Here is a 23,108-nt window from a genome sequence, read left to right as displayed (position 1 = left end):
TTTGGGCAGCGAAAGTAACAGAATGAACAATCCTGAGAACTTTTTATTTCATCAAATATAGGATGTTTTTTTTTTATTTGGACCACAAAATTAGGATAAACACGTGTCAAAATTAACATACAAACAAAAATATAAAAAACGGTGTCGCCCCTAAAACATGTGGACGCGAACAGAAGTCATCAGGCTTTAAAAATTTGAGTGAAAATACTAATATTACAAAAATTAAACAAAAAAATAATTTAATTTATTGTATGGGTTTTATGAATTTTCTTTCCGAAAGCCATCGATGCCCAAAAACCAATAACAGCATTCCAGGGGCTTTTCAATTCACAATTCGAATCAAAAAGCCCCAATAAAATTACATTGTGCATGTATCGTTCATTTTGTGCTTTTAAAATACTTGACATTTTCAATTCTGTATGGTATGAGTATAAAATTTTGATGTTGAATTTCCTTTTACAACCCTCATGCTATGATTTCCTTTAGAAATGCCTTTTATTTATGTTTATTCATTCAAAGAGTACTAAACAGATTATTTATATTACCAATAGTTTGATTTATGGCACCTATGGATAACTATTTTATGTTCTAATATAATTATGTGTAAGTGTGTGAAATCATATTTTCTTGTATATTTTAAGCATACATGTTGTTTTAGGACTTATATATAGGTAAAACTAAAATACTGTATAAAAATGTTACAGTTGAAAAAAAAGTCATATTTATATTAAACAAAATTGAGAGTGTTCCACCTAATATGTTGATTAATTTAATTTAGTTAATTATCTTATTATTATTATATTTCCGATAAATAACAGTTATCAGATCAATACTGGGACATATTCTTACCAGAGTAATTCTGCCAGAAAGCGGCTCCCCCGCTCATAATGTCAACTGGTGGTGGGGGATAGTTCCATTGGGGCTTGTCTGGTGTTCTCGGTGGCTCCCGCTGGAATGGTGGTGAGGTGGTTGGCGGTTCAGTGCTTGGCGGCTTACTCTCTGTGCCATTTTCTCTCTCCGGCCGATTTTCTTGCGTCTGCGGCGTTAGGTTCTCTGAAAGACACATACGATTTTATTTATAAATTAATTTTTTCCTAATTGATAATCTTAATTATTTTGCCTCTATCATAGTCTTTAAGACATATTAAGTTATATAAGCAATTCAATTCAAAGGTGAAAGTCATAAATTACACTGGTCAAAAATTTGTAATTTTTTTTTGTCACATGAAAATTTATATCAAATTTTGAATATACCAGGGCCACCAAGCAATAATATATCATTTAAAAAAATGTAGACTTATTTTCTTGTGACATCTAAATATATATTTTCGTAAAAAGTACAAAATTCAGCCACACTTACAGAATTATTTCCTAATATCGAATAGATACTTATTAAATCACTAGACGGTTTACATGAAATTCGTGAGAGAATTTAATTGAAGGATTTGTGAAGTCACATGAAAATTTATATCAAATTTTGAATATACTAGGGCCACAAAACAATAATATATCATTTAAAAAAATGTAGACTTATTTTCTTGTGACATCTAAATATATATTTTCGTAAAAAGTACAAAATTCAGCCACACTTACAGAATTATTTCCTAATATCGAATAGATACTTTTTAAATCACTAGACGGTTTACATGAAATTCGTGAGAGAATTTAATTGAAGGATTTGTGAAGTAAAATGAAATCAAGATTATGCAATCGAACTCAAATGCATGTTAGCTTATAGGCCCTCGTTTCAAATGGCCTACGGAACGATTTCCTGACACGGAGATTAGTACACACCATCACTAGCGTTTACCACCCTTCTTACGTCACGCACTCATCAACTGCGAATGTTAGAACGCAAATATACTGAAATAGTTCTAATCAAACAATCAATATAGTTGAAATTTGTTTGCCGCTGTCAGAATCGCCTGCAGATACTTTGACAGACGGTAAGTTAACATGTCAGGAGCACTCGACGTTACTTGTTGAATAGTTACGGGTGATTTGACAAGGAAATACGGCTAATACGAGCAACATTACAAGGAAGACAACGGCCTGTCATTGAGACACGATAGGTTTACGATTAGATAATGTTGGTTCCAAGTGTACAACAACTATGTGGGAAAAATTAAGTTCCAAAATCAAATAATATTTCACAAACAAAAGGCCGTAATGAGACCTAGTTGGATTATCAGTGAAGCATAACTAATTCTTAATGTAGCTAACTTCAGTTCGATGTATGCGAGAGTGGCAAGCTTCACCCATCAATTTATTAGGGCATTTAACACGCACATATTTTTTTTCAATATGCTGTTCTGAATCAAACTTAACAACATAAGCTTGTCCAAAAGCGTAATATTTAGCCTCGCAAGACCATTTTTAAAAATTAAATAAGAGACTTAAACAAAAGATTGCATTTAGTTTAAATAGTAACGTTATACTAACCAGTAACTATTCTAAGTATTTCGGAAGGCGCCCCAGATTGTTTGAGTGCCTCTTCTATCTTCTGCCGCCTCTTGAATTCCAGCTCCAGCTGTTCTTGTATCTGTTGTCTTTGCTTTCGTTCTTTTTTCAATCGTTTCTGGTACATTACTAAAAAGAAAAGTATTAAGGTTAGATTGGGTATTTCAAGTTTAAGCGCAAATGGAGTTAGTTTTCCTGTAATCAATACAATGTTTCTAATTTCAAATCATTGGATTGAACTCTTCTTTAGGAGATTAATCAAATTTAAATACTATTTCTGTACAATACTGATTTTGTATACACAACTTTAAAGTAAATCATAAACTAGAAAGCATAATTTCTCATTAGCATTCGCTAGTAATTAATGTTGTTGCTAATGAATCGGTCGAGGTTCAATAGTGATCGACTCCTACGCATCATTTGTCTCACGACCCCTGACATGGTACATAATAATCTACCCGTCGCCTAGAGTTTTTATTCTCATTCCACATCTCTCCCTACTTAATTAAGTTATTTTCTACTTAAAAGGTAACAAAGTAGTACAAATAGAGATTAGGGACGGTGTTAAGGTTAATTTCCAGATATGAGCTTCATATATGAAAAGGTTCGGTCTTTTCGAATGTGTTCATCCGAACGGCCAGTCATTGGAAAATTCAACGGCCCGGCGACTATGAACACCGGTACAGTCTAACACCTCTGAAAAACAGTTTCTCACTTCGATGACGTTTATTTTTGGACCTTTTTATCTCAGCTCATTTGTTTATTAACGCATTAAGAACTAATGGCCCAGCAACGTTTTTTGCCCCTTTTGAAGAAAAATGTAATTATACGGTTTAAATATTAAAGCTCTAGAAGTATTAGCCATTCATTGAATTGAATAAGGCGGAGTAGCAATATGGGTCTATTGTTTTTATAAGTCAATATTTGGTTACGGATCGGCGGCGCTTTGTGATGCGGCGCTTGCTCCAACATAAAATCATGAGCAAAGATGAATCGTAATAATTCTTCAATAGATTATTTCTTTTCGGCACCAAAGAGGTTTTTAATAAAAAGTTCTTATCCTTTGTTCTCGACAATAGTGCCTGAATCAAAGCGCTATTCGCTTTGTGTTAATAATTTAATTACATATTGGTAATGTTTTATTTCTTTTAATGTTAAGCACGCAATATGTAACGAAACAATTCGACGAACGAGTGTGTAGTAGTATGAATAAAAACAAACCGGCGAAATATTGAAGGAATCCGTTCAAAGGGGAAAAAATGCAATAAAAAGTCCATACCGATACAGAATGGGAGTGTGGTTAAAAAGCAACGAACGAATATGGCTGCGAACATCCGTTGCAGACAAAAGTTCGGCTACTTGACTATGCAAATTATATTTGCGGACCGCCGCGGTTGAGACCCGATCTCCAACGTTTCGTTATATGTATAGGTGAACTCTATTCATATTTTCATCCGATTTCCTTCCCCTCGTTCATTTTGTTTCGTTTTTAAAAGTCGCGGAACAATGCTGCCTTCCGCGGGGCTCATTCGCCGCGAGCGATTTTCTTGCACGCTTTACTTGCTTATTTCGTATCTATCTTATTCATATCCGGTTTTTCTTTAATACTTTCGACTCATAAATGCTTGAAACGGTCCCCTTGGGTGCTTTGTTCAAATAATATGTAAATGAGTAGGATCTTTGAGCGAAATTAGATACATATAATAAATTTGATTTCTTAAAAGAAATATAATGTGTTTGTAAAAAAAGTGATTTTTTTAAGAGTTCATGTAAATTAAGTTAAGTTTATAAGTTTAATAAAATAGTTACGTGTATCTTAACTACTCACACTCACCAAGTATGATGAAAAGTAAATATGAATCTATTTTTATGACAGCCTCCCCTCTCAGTCGCACGAAGCCATTTAGATAAGTCTTTTTTATAGTTCTTTATTGAAAATAAATTGCCTAGAATAAAATCAGACACAGTCGGAATGGCTTTCCGATAGATGTGTATGAAATAATGTTTGTCAGATAAGATGAGTCACTTATCGTGGCGTATGCTCGGTTCAGTGACGGTATTGATTGGAATGACTTACGTTTTATATTCCATATTTGAAATATAATATTTATCTATGGATTCTATTTGAATATAGAATGTCTCACTAAATTGTTCATGTCAATTACAGGTTTTGACATTTATGCCTATTTAAATTTAAACAAACACAGACTTCAACATGACTACATTCGAAATTTATAAAATACTTTAGAGCATACAAATAAATTATTGTTATAATTAATATTGATTTAAGACTTGTATATTTGCTTGATGGTAATTTGATTTTGATTTTTTATATAGGTCCTAGTATATAGTATAGTACTACCTCTTTCGTTGCACTATAAGTATGAATTTTTGAATTGTATTATGAGCAATAGAGTGTCAATAAATAACTGTATGCCTGTATGTGAATATGTAAAGAAAGTAGTGCGTATAAAAAGGCAACGATCGTACATCACCAGTGTCCTCCCAAAGTGTCCGCGACAATATCCGTAAACTATTTGCTGACAGCAGTTTAGCTTTTTATCTGTTTCCTCTGTTTTATTTGGACAAAATTTATGAGGCGAGTGGCTCTCGCGATAACAATTTTCCTCAAAATTGCGCGGATTATTGTTCTTGTCGGCGAAGTGGGGACTCTGAGTTATGTGCTACGAATGACCTTAACTACACAAATATCTTTTATCTTTTCACTTATGTCTTAAAAAACACCCTAACTAAACTCAAAGATACGCGCGAACCGAATATAAGAAAAACTTCCAAATTTGAATTTTGTTAAGGGCCATTCGAATTTCTTTTTTCATTAGATGTATATAGATAATCTGTGTAGCGTTTTTAGCTGTCAACTGTCAATACCACGCGTATTATGACTTATAATATTCCATAACGTTACATTCCATATTTACAATAAAGGTAAGGGAAATTTCTTATGAAAAAGGAGAGAAAATTGAAAGCACTTTTATCAAACCGATCAAAGGGCCGGTCGGACATTCCAACTTCTTACGACGTTAGTAAAAAATACAATCTCTCTTTATAGTGACCATTCCACTGGTTATTATATCCGTGTCGATACAGCCGAATTACGGACCGTGAAATGTACGATATTGCAGCCCCCGGCAAAACGCCATTTTAGTGTTAAGATAATCTTTATTTCCCTAATTATAAAAATATTTTGGTTTAAATCTTTTTAACAGATGTAATACCTTGAGTGAGTTTCTTTGGGTACTACAAATTTAATATACCTATATCAGTTATTGATACCTACCTACCTACCTATATCAGTTATTGATTTGTTTGGACTATTTTCTAAAAATATAGAATTATATTGATATAATTGTAATTTGAGTACCAAGTTAGAAATATATATACGCAATGAAAAAGAAAGGTGAAAGTTTTTTATTTAAATTCTACATATCAGATATTTATAAAATAAGTTTTATCTTAAGTTTACTCAGATATACGAACTATTAATGATGATTGTTTTTCATAAATTTGTCCTATAACATAAGGGTGTTCGGCCATAAATTTTATGCTTCGTAAAATTTGTGATTACTCCAACATTTAGAACTATTACGACACAGTTATAAAATAATTATTAATAGGCATACATAGTCCTTCTAGAAATAGTTTCGAATACATATACAAAAATATAATATTTGGTTTGTCTTTTATATGGGCATTAACATAAATAATTCATGTCAAAATCACCTTTATTTTAAGAAAATAATGTATTGTGGTTACATTTTACATAACATCGTATTGTAAAAACAAATGAAACACTAAATAAAGACACAGGTAGAAAGGGCAATTGAATCAGAATGAACATTGTTTTCGTTGGAATGGCCATCGGGCCATGCTTCCTGCGAAGTGAGTGTGGTCGAAACACGACACCTTTATTAATATGCCTGACTTAATAATATTGTAGATATTCGTCGGAGGGCCATATCGCGTGCAAATGAATTCATGAGGCTTCGCTGCATACAAAATATTAATTTACGTGTAATAAAATTTAGTCTTATAAAAAAACAAAAGTGGCACATTTGTCCATTCTTTTTCTTCTTTTTTTTATGGGGCAAACGGGCAGGAGGCTCACCTGATGATACCGCTGCCCATGGACACTCTCAATGCAAGAGGGCTCGCGAGTGCGTTCCTGGCCTTTTAAGAATTGGTACGCTCTTTTCTTGAAGGACCCTAAGTCAAAACATATTATGCTAAGTAGTAAGTAAAACATATTATGCTAAGACAAAACAAACACAAGTGGCGCTGACACTTATTAGTGATTGCCTACTTTGTTTTTGTGGCGTCTTGCTGAATACAAATCTTTTGTTCAACAAGACGTCCGGGCTAAACGCTATAAATGAAGACGTCATAGTAACCTACGATTGCCAAACTACATGTTTTTCCTTAATTATATTTATGATACATAACTGGAATCGTCGACGTCGTTAAGGCAAAAAACCTTAATCATTATTTATGACGGACATTAATTTATGACAATAATGACATAAGTATGACGTACGTAAAGGTTATGTGTTATGTATCTTTGGTCGTGTTAAAATCAATTTATACGAAGACTAATGGTATCGATCAGCTAATAATGTATAGTGCAAGAAAATTGCATTTAATGACGCTTTGCAACACGTGAACTTAAATAGAATTCTATTATAAGATATGTATTAATTCTCACGTATTTAATACAATATGTTTTTTACTATAATAGAATTTGCGTTAAAAGCTTTTCGATTGACAGTGGAGTCTAGCTCAACTTGTGTAATATCATGAACAAGGCGCAGGTAAATTTTAACAAATATTTACAGTGGATGATTGCAGCCGTCCAGCCAGATCCCCTTGGCAAACTGCGAATTAAAATGGGGACGAGAAAAATTAATCCTAATGCGATTTTAATGAACTCGAAATGAATGAATGTAATAATGAATTGTTAAGTCTTCAGATAGCTTTTGTGTAGGCATAATATGAAAATAAGAATAAGAATTGTCCTTCACAAGTTTTATACGCATTAGAAGTTAAATTATTAAATTAATCTCCGTTAATACAATGTTATTACTGTCTCTTAATTAAACGCAAAACACAATAACTACATGTAAGGAAGATAAGGGCTTTCATGAAATTGCTTTCTCGAAGCATATTACTGAAGACGTGTACAAGATAAAATGTAATAATAATTAAGGTTTAACATTGCACAAAGTCGTATGCCTTAGAATCGAGTATAAAGCATACATGCGCTGAAAATGTACACCTGAAGTCTGTGCTCGCTTTTGCATTAACGAATGCGGAAGCGGCACTGTGCATACAGGACGCGTTGCATCCCCCCTTTCCACTCCTCGATGCCCCCCCATCCTCCCGCGGTGAGGCACCTAGACGCCTCCAGCAGCCATGTCCCACCCGCACGTTCATTACCTCCACGCGACCCAACAATTCAAGTTTGCTTTCCGCCACACAATCTACCCTGCCAGACTACACTACACCGGCCACTCGAATAATAAAGATGCAGAAATTAACCCGAGCACTGAAAAAGAGGAAACTAAGTGAAGCTATCTCGAGATGAATAGAGGTAATGTAACGCGAACACTTGTACGCGAATGAAAGAAACTCGATGTGAAATAGGATGAGTTTGTTGAAACAGAGGGCAAATGTCAACTGCGGAATAAAAACAGTCAACAGATAAATGCAAACGATAAACACACGAGAGTTGAGGAGAAACGAGACGTCAATGTTGACGTTTTATTAGTAAGAGCTGTAGTTGTTTCTAAGAATAATTCGCCGAGAGAAATCAATAGGTTTCCCTCACTAAATTTGCGTCACTACATAAAATATTCAATTACGCACAGGCACACATTTGCTAAGGCCAACAGCGACCACGCGGCACCCCCATTAAAGATGCCTAAAGGTTATTTAATCGGTCAGTGGATGTAAATTTATCGGCCCCAAAACAAATATCCCGAAACTAATAAGGAAACGAAATATGTAAATCGTTAGCCATATTGTTTCACAAGTGAAATCTTCCTTTAATCTTATAACAAATCCGTGTCCAAATGGCCGGTCGGGGCTGAATTTGAATATAAAGGGTATCAAGGAAGGGTCACGTTGAGACACCTAGTGGTTTGGCAGTAATATATGCAAGACACGCACTGAGCAGATAGCGCTCATAATGTTGTCCTATGCACATATTGCAACAAATTAGTTGTCTACTTGTAAACACGTAGGAGGAAAGTAACGCCGCTAAGACATCGGCGGGTAGTTTGCATGGATATGAGAGGCAATATAGAGCTCCGCAGCTGCCGGTGTACTCATTAAGATGTTTTATGGTCGACCCATCGGACCGTGTTGCCAATTTAAGATATTTCTATGCGGAACGGCATCGCGTTAGTTTGGCTTCCGATTAAGGGATTAAGGTGAGTCCTTTTAGGGTATTAGTGTAATAATTGCGGGTACCATTATGTGGTTAGTATTCCCTTGGAAACTATTAAGTAATTCCAATCGGATACAAATATATGTGAGGTGTACGCTGGAAGAGCGTAAACGCAAATCTAATAAAAACAAATGCGAAAGAATAAATCGTTCGATTCCTCGCATACAAATTCCCCGCTTCGCAAGTAAATCAAAGGGTGTTGAAACTTTACACCCACTTAAAGCCGGACACAGTAATAAAGCGTTCGAACTTCGCCAACCCTGGACATCAAATAGACGACCCCTTAAACGTTTTGTGCAGAAAATTAAAACTTTACGAATGTTCGGCTCAGTAAGAATAATGTTAGAAGAATTTGTATCAAAACTAAATCGACGTTTTTAATATCAATTTATGGAAGGGTCCGAAATCAAATGCATCAAGCGTTATTTTAGACCATCATTGCAATGTCTGTAGTAGGTAATGCTCAAGTAAGTGTGTAACGGGACACGATTTGCTCATGAGTTACGAAGTGCCTTAGCAATAACCCGATACCGGTCGGCGTCGGTCACTCGGGATGAATAATTACAGATGAGTTCTGCACAGCTTTGTAACACGAAGCGAACGAATTAGAGAAACTTTCGAGGACCACTCAAGTGTTTAGCTACAATATTCAAAGCTTAAACACTTGATTAGTTTGGTGCATGTCGATATTAGCCAATATATATGTTTACGCTGAAGTTCAACGAATGAATTTTAAAGTATTTATTCTTATTTTAAATTCGTATATGCAAGTTAAAGGGTAATTGGTGAGGTATTGTTCGCAAGGCCGTGACCATTATGAGCGGCTCAAAGACATCTAAGTGCAAGGGTTCTAATCAAGACGGAATTAATTGTTTCTAAAGAGGTGATTCCGTCGAATATATTCCTTGATTAAGTGTACAGGTCGGGTCCACGACCGAGGGGTTATTAAATAATTTATTGTCTAACAACTATTCGAGAGGGGCGCAGTTAGAGTGTACCACTAAGATTCTGTTAAGTTTTGTTGCGGTATAAATCTGGTGTAAACTTTGTCTATGAAAGTTAAATGAATTCGCACGGCGATTGTATCGAGGTGGACGGCGAGTGCCGTCAAACTAATTACATTTGAGATTCACTTCAGTCAAGCAATACTCTCCGTTTGCAAAGTGATACGTTTCGAGCGAATTGCAAAGTTTTTATCTTACAATAAGAGTTCTAATTGAGTTTCATCCGGTCCTTTATAGCTTTTAATGTACATTTCGCCCTGTCAGTGGCAAATTACACTGGCTGCCCATTCACGCTCAAAAATCACTCTCAATCGAGTCAAGTGGGACAAAATAAAAGGTAAATTCATCATGGGGGTGCGAATCGGCGCCCCTAGTCGGGAAACCAAGGCGGGAAACGTATGTCCGGTCCATTTGAACTAACGGGTGTTGACAGTTTAATAAATGCTTTATATGATTTCAAAGAAGCCATTAATTGACTATAAAGTTTTGCAGCGAATATTTTGCAATATTCGAAATTTCACCGTTTCAATTAAATAAAAAGCATTTTGTAGTTTAATTTTTTATGAATCAATTGAGCGAATGGAGTGCTCGTATTGAGAGGTATCTTTTTATAAATGTACAGTTACAAAAGTGGAGTAAAATAATCACACAATGCTACGCAAGAGATGGAAAGAGAAAGAGAGGTAGATCACAAAAAAGGTGGGACGACGACATTAGACAAGTCGCGGGAACAACATGGGGTACAGTGGCCATAGAATGGCCAGAATTGAGAAGATTGGAGGAGACCATTGCCACCTGGCAAACGGACACGCAAAAGTGGATGAAAAGAACAATCTACGAAAAAAAAATAATTAAAAAATAATAATAATAACAATAATGTTATGTCCAAAAAACGCTATCTAAGAAAAATGTCACAAAAAGTTAATTTATTAATTAAATAAAATTTGCACTACTCAACCCTTTGTCCGTGCGAAATTTTTGTATCTGCTTTTAGAACAGTTTTTCTTAATAGACAAGTATATTATCAGACTTCGGTGCCTGACACGCGACATCTAAGACACGCCAGTTTCCTACCGCCTAACACTACATACAATTTAAACTAATACCAATCATACTAAACATTTCAACTGGGCAATAGCATAATAGCTATGGATAAACAATTCTCGTAGCAATAAGTCGATAAACCGTTATAGCGTAAACGTCTCGCTACCGGGTATTTAACGATTTTAACGGAATCGCCTTTCACGACTCGCTACTAGAACACGATATCGATTTTATTGACTGTCAAGTGTCGACTTTCTTGTAACGATTCCAAGTTTACAGTGCTACGTTAAAAGCCATAGATATAACATCACGCTAACACTGAATAGGTGAACCTGGGAGTACAGCTGGTGTGACATATTTATACTCATTTTGAAAATGGAATTTATAAAAAAGAATGAACTAATTAATTTTAAAAAATCACAACACGTTCCATTTGATGTAATAGTTTTGAACTTGACTGTTGTGAAGTACGAAACATGAAATATAATTTTACTATATAATCAATGCATAATTATAATAAATGCATTCACAATTAAAAAACGAAGTAAGTAAGATACGTACATTGTTGTTCTTAAGCCTTTTAATTTAAAACGCAACAATTTAATTAATAAGTACTTTACAATTACAGCATAAACCACAAATGGAAACTGTAAACCTAAACGCATCCTGTCATAATGCAAAATTGATCTGAGAGCTAAATATGATATTTGAAACATAAATACGATATCCTGCAATCAATTCAGTATGGCTTCACCAAGTCTGTTGATCGTGTGTGGTCCCGTAAACACAATTTTAACGTCTAACAACATTTATTGGTTCGCAAACTGTTATATTCGTCTAGAAATATTTAAACTTGACTTGATTCATGAGAAGAAAATCGGGTAGAAATTTGAAATTCGAATCACACATTTCGGATATTCCAAAATTAAAATTATGGATTATGTCTAACTATTAAATACGATAGCCTCAGTGAATATGAATAATAGTTTTTACGCTTTATTTATCTTGTTTAATGTATAAACTAAATAGCCATTTTTACGGGTGCGATGGAGATAAATATATTTTCTTTACTGCGGCAGTTGTGTAAGTAATATTAACGTGTATATTAGTAATATTCTCTTTATGTATAACATATAGTAATACTACAATATACGAACGTATATTCATATAAATATAAATCCGCTGTTTCTATTACTTCAACAGAAATAACTGATTTAAATTGTTTTATTATTTAAGATGTCTTTGATCATCTTTGACAGAATTGTTAATACCATAAACTAGGATATCAAATGTAGAGGCGATATTTTAATTATTAAGTGCATGCCGTTGAGATCAATAAGTAATTTCGCCGAGACACCGGATGCGGTCTAGCGAACACAAGTTCAATTATTATTGAATTTCCTATGCCCGGCTGGGAGGAGGCAAAAACAGGGCGTAATTCCTTTAAAATTATGGATTTATCGCGTATGTGCATAATATTCTGTTTAGTAGTGTATTCGTAAATATGGATTTTTTTTCTTTAATTAAGGAAAACAATACAATTCTCTTTTAAACGAACTTAATAGTTATTTTATGATAATATTTATAATCAAGCGCTAAAACCCTATATTGTTTTACCGTAGAAGCAAATGCTATTTGAACATAATATATAAAGAAAATTTATCGGTGCTTCGAACACACGGCCTTAGGAATGACAATCGCATGCTTAAGCGACTAACGCCCAAACCCTAACCTATCTCAATCCATTTTTGACCAATTGAGATTGACATCTTAATCCAAACATTAATAAAAGTATGCCAAAAATCAATTAAATGATATCAAAGATTGTAATAGCCATCTGTCGATACAAGCTATATGTATGTGTAGACCTTTGTATGAAAATGACAGTTCAACTGTGCTAATGTCCTATCTTAAGATTTTATCTTACACCAGTTTTTAAATAATTAAAAAGCTATTTGATATGTTTTAAACAAAACATGTATATTTTAATATTATTTTACGGTTTTATTTACTTTAGAGATCTATAGACTGTGACGGTCTGATATCAGATTGATGTCAATCTGAGGTTGTGGATTAATTATTGGGTTCGGGCGTAAGTCTTCTCTTATGATGATAACAATAAAAAACACCTTTTTATCTGTAACACCTTTTTATATGTTATATTTGCAATTGCGATATTTATGGGAAGAAGATAATTATTACTACTAACAGTTCACATGAAGAATTCAGTTAAAAGATACATTTTTCATTTTTGTATTGCACGACAAACTATTCTACGAGTACTTGTCTGGCTAAAAATATTGTCAAATAGAAATCCATATGTGAAAAAATAATAATTTTGCTAATAAAACTTTATGTAAGAAGTCCGTTCAAATAGCATTTAAGTTGTAAATTGATTTTAACTTCCAAAAGCCATGACACTAATTCCGTGCTTCGTTTGTTTCTATAATTAATTGGTAAAACTTCTTCAATAATAATTATACGAGTCCTTGTTGTTCTTGCGCTTTACAAATTAAAAGGGTTTTCGGGTCGTCTGTCATTGTCAAAGTTTTTTAATGAGATTTAAAGAAACAAATGTTTTTCAAGATTTAAATATTTATAATTGAAAAAAAGAAATAGTTTTTTGTTGTGTCATAAAATCTTATCCCGAGGTTTTGGCTTGTTCTTTATGTATATCGCTTAACAAATAGGTTACTTCCAAAAGACCTAAGTAAGACTTATCAAGTCATAAAATTAAAATAATATAAGTATAGGCTTTTCGGCCGTAGGGTACAAGTACACAGGCGCTAACTAAAGATTTATATTGGCGCCTGGTAAATGGTACCAGTGACGCCAGAACACTTTCCTGGCTCAACAAGTATCGCAATATTTTTATTATTAAATTAAGAAAAAAATTATCTTAACCTACATAAGGTTAAGAAAATTGTAAATACTGTATATTTAATGTTTAGGTTTTAATAAAGGATTTCTAGCAGATATATATATATAAGAAAAGCTGTCCCATTGGCCTGAGAAACGCACTCAACCATTTCTCCAGTATGACTTAAATTAATATCTGCCACCTGCCATCCATCTATAGGTTACCTCGGTTGCACTATTTCCTAAACGTGAAAAGCAAAAAGCGGTGAACAAACTTCAAATACGGATAGTAGAGTTCCTGTAGTGAAATAATGTCAGAGGAACTCAATAGATCGAAAGAATAGGCTTTACCAGTGGTTGACTCATTTAGTTAAGACACTGAACACGCAATACGTTTACTCAGTCTATTGAACAAATTCTAGAGCTATGTTCTGTTTTGATATTGAATAGTTTGAAGGTTCTGAAATCTAACGTGCAAAGAACTGTTTCAACAAGATACTTATGAATATGTTCAATTCTTTTAGCATTTCGGAAATTTTAAAATTCAATAATTTATTTCTGAATTATAAAATCGATATAATTCTCGTGTAATATTAAAATGTTTGCAATGATTTTAAGAACACGTGGACAGATATTTCAAAGGATATTATAAAAAGCACATGACTGCTCGTCACGGTGGTTGACTGGTCCATTGGTAGAATTAATTTCTCTATGATATTATGTAAAGCAAATTAAGATATCAGATTACAAATATGATACGTTGAACACATGGCGCGCTCATTCGGTTGGATACAAATCGACAATTCGGTCGTAGCAAAATCGACACGACTATTTTATTATAATATATAATATTCTAACACTTTTAAAAGGTTTTAACATCATTTTGTATCTGTGTTCATTATGTAACACCAACTCTAAACAATATATGATTTCATTATTCAAGAACGCGAATAAGGTCTAGATTTCATACTGTGAATTTGCGTAAATACAGAAGTCATACAACTTTTCGAAAGACGAACAATATTTTATATTTAATAATTATTTAAGCAAAGAAAATTAACAAGAAGCCCCGATATAGACAAATCGATTTCAAAAATACTTCCAAAATTAATTTTCTTCCCACGTAACATAATTTGCGTATTTTAACAATATCCCATACATTCATAAATTCTAATTTAGCGTACTTGTAGATCAAGTTACCACCATCTCTTTGTATGTTACTCCCAAGACATTGCAGCCCCGCGTATACAAAATTAATTAGACATAGGGTCTTCTAATATTTATTTCCGCTACTGAGATTTTATTATGCTTTATATTTATTGCTATGAATAGGGACTTGATTAGCGTATGTAATCTTCAGTACAAGTTCGTAATTATAGAAGTTGTAATTACAAGGTAAGGTACATTGTGAACTCGACTGATGCCTGGTTAAATTAAACTTAATCTTATTTACTATTCTAATTAAAATAGAGTTAATGTTTAATAATACCTGTATGCGTTGGTTTGTTTTTGATTATAGAGTCAAGTTTGTAGCTATATATATATTTTTAAACTAATGTTATTTTTAATATAATTTTGATCCTAATAGAATCGACTACTACAGAAGTGATTTGATATAAATGAAAAGCGATTTATAGATAAGATAATGTTTAAAAACCATTCTTCGTATAAGGTAGTCCATTTGTGTTCAGAGGTTAAACAGGGTATTCTACTTAGCTGTGAATTGTGTAATGCGAGATTCATTCGGATCCGTTTTCTTGCCGCCCCTTAACACGGCTTGACTTTTAATTCAACAAGTGGTCGGTAGTTATTTACTGCCCATTTAAAACCGCAAAGAATTTTGCATTCTTCTATATTTACGTCAGAATTATCTGTTAAAAAACGAAAAGCAACATAAACAGTTTGAATTTCGAATATATCATCATTTGAAAAAGGAACAATTATAATTGTTGTTAAAATTACGTTGTTAATAAACAACAATAAATATTGTTTCATAAGTTCTCTAAAGAGGTTTTAAGGACAAGCTTGAATTCAAATAAAAACCAAATAAGAATAAACAATTTTCGTCTATTAGTGATGTCATTGTCAATTGTCATATTACCGCATAATCTATGTATAATACACTAAATTTAGGCATTAGGGCTCTGACCAGTCGGTTAAATCTAATCATTTGCATTAGTGATGCGCCACCGAAGCTCATACTGCGCTTCATTTCACGAGAACATCCGACATTGATCCGATTTGTGCGTTTGTTGCTTTCCTTTTATTGAAATTTTCTTTTAGCAGGAAATTGGACGATGGATTTCGCTCGAACGAGATGCTCATAATGGTTGCGGTAAAATGCAATTAATATGTGGTTTCCTAAATTTCAGTTAGAAGGCTTGTAAAATATACCCACAAGGATCTATAATTGATATAAATTATTTTTACATTTATTCATTTGTGCGTAAAAAAATATTTTGACTACAATAATTAATGTGTATGATTGTTATCAAGAAAAGCAAAGTAATATAAAATTTTAAAGCAACAATCGTGTTAAACCGACAAAAGGAGAAACCGCTAATGCAACGTTCAGGCGCAAATATTTGCCAGACTTTTGCGAATTCACCTCAGGAAGTTTTGCCACAAAAAAGTTAACGATTTAATTACTTTACTTATTGCAACGCTCAACAAGTCTTAATATTTTTATTTAATATTTAACAATATTGTTACTATTTTTGCCTTAACTTTCATGCATAATATCGCGATATCATTATCGGTATACAACAAACAAAATCCATAAAAATATAGACTAATTTCGTTTTATTTAGTACTTAGGTTAAAAAAAAGCAAACAGACTCTATGGAGTAGATTATAAATATTATATGTGTTGGTGTGAAGAATAATAATTAGGCGAAACGAAGATCGAGGGGCAGCTAGTTCATAATAAATATTCTACTTGCACCGATTTAACTAAAGTGCTGTCTCTTTTCACCATTGCGTTAAAATAATTCGTCAGAAAGAGACTAAAAATGACTGTATTTAAAATAGTGCTACTAACGATGTAACATCGATATTTTACAAATAAAGTTGTCTTGATACTACAAAACTTCCTACTAATATCCATACGCATACAGAGCATAAGGCAATAGATAAAACAACCCGACCATAAATCAAAGAGTACACAATGTCAACGATATTTATTTTGCCAAAAGTACAAAAGAGGTTATCGTCTATAATTGGATTCTGTACACGGCGCTCGTCCAAAATTCACCGCACGAACATGACGCGGTCAGGATTTAGCAAGTATCCGAAATATTTTTTGATATCTCCTCACGAGTTTGAGGAATCGTCGGTATTTTTGTAAACGATTTACAGATCACAAATTTTGGGCTTTAGTGATCTGTTAGATTACGAGGGATTTTGGGCAGGCTCTTTTTTGTTTCAAGTACTTAACGTCTACAAAGTCAAAACAATTCATCCAGGGTCGAACCCAGGATTGAGGATTGTACATCTAAGCATTAATTACGCGGTGGTATTAATTCAGTGGAATAGAAGTTGGTCCGCCGAAACCACCAGAAAAAGAAAGTGATTGGTCGAAAACATAGTTAAGCTTTAGAAGGAAGGTAACAACAGATCCCACTGGAAACTTCTGGAGGAGGCCTTTGCCCTAAAGGGAAAAACAGCAGAAAACAAAAAAGCAGAAAAAAGGCTCGTTCAATGGACCCAGTATGTTATTATTTTAATAACTCTAATTTTTGAGACGTTGGCACAAAACGAGGTTGTTTTGAGTATTGTACACCACGACATAAGTCTTGACTATAAGAAAAATTGGGATCGTGCCCCCAAATTTTTATTTAAGTAGGGCTAAACCAAAGTAATGTGTATTTGCAAATCAGATATATAATAAAATATATAACTGAATAGGATATATAAATCGTAGTGATTCAGTTATATAAACATAATATTTAATTTCGCACTGGTTATCTATTAAACTTCAAAATCACAGCCGAAACTAATAGAAATGAACTAATCCTAGGGCATTGTTTTTACAATTGTTCATTTGATGCAGTGGGCTGTGCAAATGAAGATAAAATTTGACCAAATTCAATTTGGTTGAATCCGATCTAATAATAGTCAATGATTGAATTTATCTATGGAGCTTACTTTTGTTTAGCTTACCCATTCAAATAGTGTTCTATAGTTATTCAATAGATACATTTAGAAGCATTATTTTACTGTCTTTCACAAGTGCACATTTAGTTACCTCTTCGATTAAATGATATTAAATTTAACTCATCAATTGAAGAAAGCTCTAAGTTTGGTTAGTATAGTAAATTAAAATTATGTTTTCTTTTAATATTTAACATGACAGTATACGTTCAATAATATAAAAATAAACAATAATAAAATAAGCCAAAGGTACCAATTTATTAAAAATATATTCATTAATAATAAGCTATGCGATGCGATACAATGACACAATTATTTCTTGATATATCTTCAATAGTACATCAATATCCCTTCATTCCTAACATTATGCTCGCATAATTGGCGTTACATTTCCCCAACCCTTTCAAGACAGTAATGTTGCCTACATGTTATTTAATTACGGATTCTCAAGTACAATGAGAATACTCCACTCCTATTAAATATAGAATCATAAGGAAAATTTAATCAAAATTACAGTCTCGCGAATGATATATGAAAATTTTGAACGTTAATTTATATTATATTTGATCATCATTTTTAATGTGTTAATTACATGTTATATGTACTCAGTACGTACTAGGTTTGTCTTTTATATAACCACCGATTCCTAGTAATATTTATTTTTATTTAAAAAGTAATATAATAATATAATAAGTCTCTTATCCTGAACTGTTTTCTTCTTTCTTTGTATAGTGGAGTCTGTTTATTTATAAAATATCTCTTAGTTCAGTGTGCCTCTTGGCAAAGGCCTCCTCTAACAATTGCCTATCTTTTTGTAAATAGAAAAATACTTGAATAATACGTGTTTTTTTTAAATTCTAATCAAATGTATGGATCAATAACATCCTTAAAGAATATTTAAAATTAATCTGGGCATTTATTCAAATACAGAGGCAAAGAGACAAGTTATAATGTTTCGCCGAAATTCGATAGAACTTCGAATGAACTATTCATGGGAGATGCAGATTATGGTAGCCCTACAATCTCAAAGTACTGACCTATGACATCCTGGTCCCTTGTCCCGTAAGATTCTATGGAAACCCTTGTAAGTCATCCCTTACAGGAAAGGTCTGTCTCAATTATAAACGAATAAATCAAAATGATCGAGTTATTTCGTATAATTGAGATATATCTACTATGAATTTGGTTAGGGAAACAAATTATACTGTATGCTGTAAATTGTGTTCCAAATTTAAATTTAAAAGTTCCTTTACGTTTCTACGTAGATTGAAACTCGTTTAAAACTGTAGAAATACACATACGTATAACAATATAGACGTATATGGCCCATACCCCATTTTCAGCATTTGACACTCAATTTAGTTAAATTATTATCTACTGTTAAAATGAAAACTCAAAAAAATCTTCAATGTTGCCGGGTCTCTGGGTCTTGACATTGATTAGATTTACATACATTAAACCTATTCCAATTTCATGGCAGCCCTGATTGATTGTTGGGCCGAGTATAACGCGGGATAAACTTATGTTACAACTTTACCCAATAACAATCCTAATGTCCCTTATATAAATTAAAATATGTATTGTAAAACGTATTTAAATATCTTAACATCGTATGGATTAAATGAAAAACAAAAGATGGCCTATCTATCTGTCGTATGTTTTTATTGACAGAAAATTAGTTTTTTATATTAAACGAAATTGATCCTAAGAATTTTAATAAACGCAAGCTACGTAACTTGGCATATTCTGTATAAACAGTTGCAAGCCTTTAAAAGCTGCTAAAAAGCTTTCTTAAAGACTTAAAGTCGTCTATTCAATTAAAGCGATTCAAAACATATGCAATTGTTTGTTGATTGAGTTAAAATTTCACGGGCACAATGCTGTTGAAAGCTTTTGTGTAAAGGCGTATTTCATACTGTCCACAGAGCGCTATCTGATGATTGGTTTTTGGCAATTAACAGTATTGCTCACGTCGCAATCGGGTTCATTCACCGTGTGAAATATGTATGGGATCTGCATTTCCCTCTTTGTTGCATACTGCATTCATATAGAAATGTATGCAAATTTCAAAGGTTTCAAATGTCTAACGTAGCAGGTTTAAACGTCATTATATTACATGGCAACATTGTTTTACCAAACTGAAGTAGCCTTATTTTGGTGACCATATTCACGTTTTAATTTATTTCGATTGCGGTTTTAATAGCACTAACGATTGTTTTCTTTAATAACACTACATAAATAAATTGACTAGAAAATTATAAAACTAATCATATAAAATATTAAATCGTTAGTTTATATATATTATAGCTAATATAGTAATAATATATTATTGTTTTATAGTACAGTGGGCAGGGGGCTAAGTGATACCGCCACCTATGAACACTCTCAATGCCACGTCTAAAGCTAAACTAAGATCCGTTGCCGGCTTTTTAGTTAAGCTTCAGACGACTTAAATTCATTATTAAAACAATTACATGGCGCTGGAGACATCAAAGGCAATTATGGTCATACGTTAATGAATTATCTTATTTATTTGTTAAAAAAAAAATTCTGTATAAAAACTGTTCTACGAATCTAGATCTAGATAGTACATATACAACGTTCGATTTGTTCATAGGGAAGTGGAAGACCCTCCAATTGAAAATGTTACTTTTAGTTTACGTTAGCAAGCTAAGGGTCTGTTTCACCATGTCCGGATAAGTTCCAAAGAAGCTATTTATTACTTATTGGTAGGATACACACTATTTTTGCGTTTCACGACTGTCAGGTAGCACAAAATTCCTTCGGAAATTTTGTCTTCCGAATAATTTATGTACATAGCTATTTGGTACTTTATCCATACAATGTGAAACAGGCCCTAAGAGTCGCAAAAATAACCTACTTGTGTGTAGACGTCACTAATACCTCACGTCAAACTTTTAACAATTTTAATCAAATCAAATACCTAAGGGGTATTAAAAGGTTAAACTAATATCTGTTTCAAAAGACATAAACCCTTTGTCTTAGGTCGATATGGTGTCACTTGACATTTACAAAGGTTACCTTTCCGTTCTCGTTTTCTTTGCTAACACTTTTACAAAAGGGGTGGTATTCTATTGTGGCCTTTGTAATTGCCAGGGAAATAAATGCGAATGATTTATATACAATATAAAAGTTAGTATTTTGTTAATAATATATTACAATAATATTAATGATGGGAAATACTAGTTATACGAATTTGCGTATTCAAATTCAAGGCGGACTGGAAATATGAACGCTGTTAAATGATTGACTGTAAACTACTCTGCATTTATATTATAGTCATATTTTCCTTTATTTGAAACAAAAAAGATTTTACGCAATTCTATTTATTAATAAATTTAAATTAAATCTATGCAAATGGTAATATAAAATGCTTTTTCTCAAATAGCGCTCAAAGGTTTTTTCATGACAAAAATTGTATCATCATAGCCAATCAACAAGGTGTTTCTTGCTAGTTAGAAACAATTGTGGTAATTGTAGAAACGCAATCGTAATGTGTTAGTGTGAACATATCAATAAATCGATGAAAACATTAAACAATGCTTGAGAAATCAGCAGGATTTATGTGCGCGCGCTGACAATAAGACCTACATCATAACGTGTGAAGGAGCGAAGTTGCGTGAAAATAATAACGATTAATAAATGGCAGATAACTCTTTTTATTGATTTATGACGCCATATAATGCGAATTCAATTAAATGTTTTATTTATTTCCTAAAGTCACGCAGTGATCAGATTTTGTTAACGCGAGCCATGTACTTTTATTAATAATTTATGAAAGTATTAAGTCAGGTAGTGAAGTACAGAAGCTATCACAAGACCCATCCAAGTACTGACCTCGGCCGAGGTTGCTTAACTTCCGTGATCGGTCGAGAACTTCAAAGTAATGACGTTAAAAAAACAGAAGATGATTTACTGGTAGAATAGAAAATTGTGCACCTACGTTTTACCATGTACTTGGTCAGGAAAGTCCAAAACTTAATTCTAATATAAATTGCGTATTAGTCAATTTAAGAGGTCCAATAAAAATTGATATTGTCTTTATGGTTAATGTTAAAATATAAGAGAATCGCCCTACGGGAATTGTATTGCTGCAAAAACTTCGGAACTACTAAATTAGTTATTGAATAACACAATATACACCGGATATAAATGATATTGCAAACAATAGGTGTGTAATTTGATCTATAGTTAATTATTGTGGCAAATGGAGTCTTATCGAGGGTAATGTTACGTATGCGATGCTTCACGATACTTTGGGTTATGTATAGCAATGAAATTAAGGTTTATTCTTTAGAGTGATTCTCAGCATACACATCGTGGGCTTGAATAGATTTGTATTGTACCATTAAATTATGTACTTACCTCTCATTTTCTGCTCATCCACTAGTTGTCTCTCTAAATTATCTTTCACCTCTCGCTCTCTCAAAACGTCCATCTTCAGTTCAGCTGAAACAAAAGACTTGAGATATTAAAGTCGTTCCGTAGCCACTGGGGCATTGCGGCTTTTACTATTAAAACGTACTTGTTACTACTTAAATAACACGTTTCTTTACAGTACAGTGGACAAACTATTTTCTGTCAATGATTTTTTAATAAATATATTATGATTAGATACAATTAAATCCGATTGCAATCCTATTATTTCTATTAAATTCAGAATAAACAACATTTAAACTTATAAATGTTTCTCGGTACACAAAAGGCTTTGTATAAATTTAACAGTGAGTTAAACCGGCAACAAGGCCGTTAGCGAGGGGCCGATTAGGAACATAAACAGAGATTAACTCATTCGGAATCCCGGTACTATTGTTAAGGAGAATCGAGAGATTTGCATAACTTTCAATTAACCTAACCTGCCGGAAGTGATTGGGGAGCCCCGAGACGTTAGTGAATTTGTGGTAGACATGTGAAATTCCACAGATTATAAAAGTACTACTTTAACATATACGGCCTCTTTGGTATTTAATAAAAGAAATGTATTAGTTTGGTATCCTGTTGCATATGCAAAGTGATTCGAAAGTGATGGCAACTAATTCAATTTCAAATTATTAATCATTTATTAATTTAGGTAAAACAATGTGTGTACAATATGTATGAACGTC

The 23,108-nt window shown here is 33.0% G+C and overlaps 1 protein-coding gene across 4 annotated transcripts in view; it reads right to left on the bottom strand.

Moving 5' to 3' along the window:
* Positions 1–23,108, bottom strand: part of LOC110992270 (dachshund homolog 2) — a 135,053-nt gene that overhangs the window by 5,617 nt on the left and 106,328 nt on the right. For all 4 annotated transcript variants that reach the window (XM_022258019.2, XM_022258020.2, XM_022258021.2 and 1 more), the window contains 3 exons: positions 22,369–22,452; positions 2,443–2,589; positions 850–1,053 (listed from right to left, as the gene is read on the bottom strand). In XM_022258019.2, coding sequence (XP_022113711.2) covers positions 850–1,053; positions 2,443–2,589; positions 22,369–22,452 — 435 coding nt within the window. The remainder of the gene's footprint in view (positions 1–849; positions 1,054–2,442; positions 2,590–22,368; positions 22,453–23,108) is intronic.

The sequence above is a fragment of the Pieris rapae genome, chromosome 15, assembly GCF_905147795.1.
Source record: "Pieris rapae chromosome 15, ilPieRapa1.1, whole genome shotgun sequence".
NCBI classification, from domain to species: domain Eukaryota; kingdom Metazoa; phylum Arthropoda; class Insecta; order Lepidoptera; family Pieridae; genus Pieris; species Pieris rapae.
The sequence above is the reverse complement of the archived record's forward strand: the minus strand, read 5'-3'. Positions and strand labels throughout refer to the sequence as shown.